Source organism: Ogataea philodendri, assembly GCF_020536065.1.
Source record: "Ogataea philodendri strain CBS6075 chromosome Unknown scaffold60, whole genome shotgun sequence".
NCBI lineage: Eukaryota > Fungi > Ascomycota > Pichiomycetes > Pichiales > Pichiaceae > Ogataea > Ogataea philodendri.
In genome coordinates, this window is record NW_025764195.1 from 1 (window position 1) to 556 (window position 556).

Sequence of the window (556 nt, forward strand, 5' to 3'; positions counted from 1 at the left end):
ATGGATTTATTTTCTATTGCACCTTGAGCTACTCCATATGCTACTAAAGGTCAGTGTGCAAGAGCACCAGTTGCGTATGCTGTACAAGATAGAAGGGAGTGGTTACTTACATGTTTATGTATTCATAGTTCAAGGACCTTCGGCTTTGATGGGGTACTTGTCGCTTTTGAGTTTCTTTTTCAAGTACAGAATATATTCATCAAAATTCCCTCTTGTGGTTTTGCTTAGTTTCCAAAAAGCTTCGTCTATATCCTCTTCAAATTGAAGTTTCGAGAGAAGCTTTCTATCTCTAGCATTACATATATCATTGGCTAAACAAATATCACATCTTTTGCCGCGAGCCATGCATATTACTTGACCGAAACCAACTAGCACAGTATTAATTTCGTACCATAAACATTTAGGGAGCCATGTTTGCAATGCCTTTCTGGTATGGTCAGGTGTCTTGCATTTTTTTGCATCCACCCATCTCCACATCTTGCAAAGTCTATCAACATGTACATCTACACAAATCCCATCCATCTTACCCCAAGCTCGCTGTAAGGCAAGGTATGTC

At 39.4% G+C, this 556-nt stretch overlaps 1 protein-coding gene across 1 annotated transcript; it reads right to left on the minus strand.

The window, feature by feature from the left end:
- Nucleotides 1–129: 129 nt before the first annotated feature.
- OGAPHI_006563 (uncharacterized protein) lies at nucleotides 130–556 on the minus strand (the record flags this gene model as incomplete). Its single annotated transcript, XM_046207862.1, has 1 exon — nucleotides 130–556. A coding segment is annotated over one exon (427 nt), but the record flags the coding sequence as incomplete, so codon positions are not given.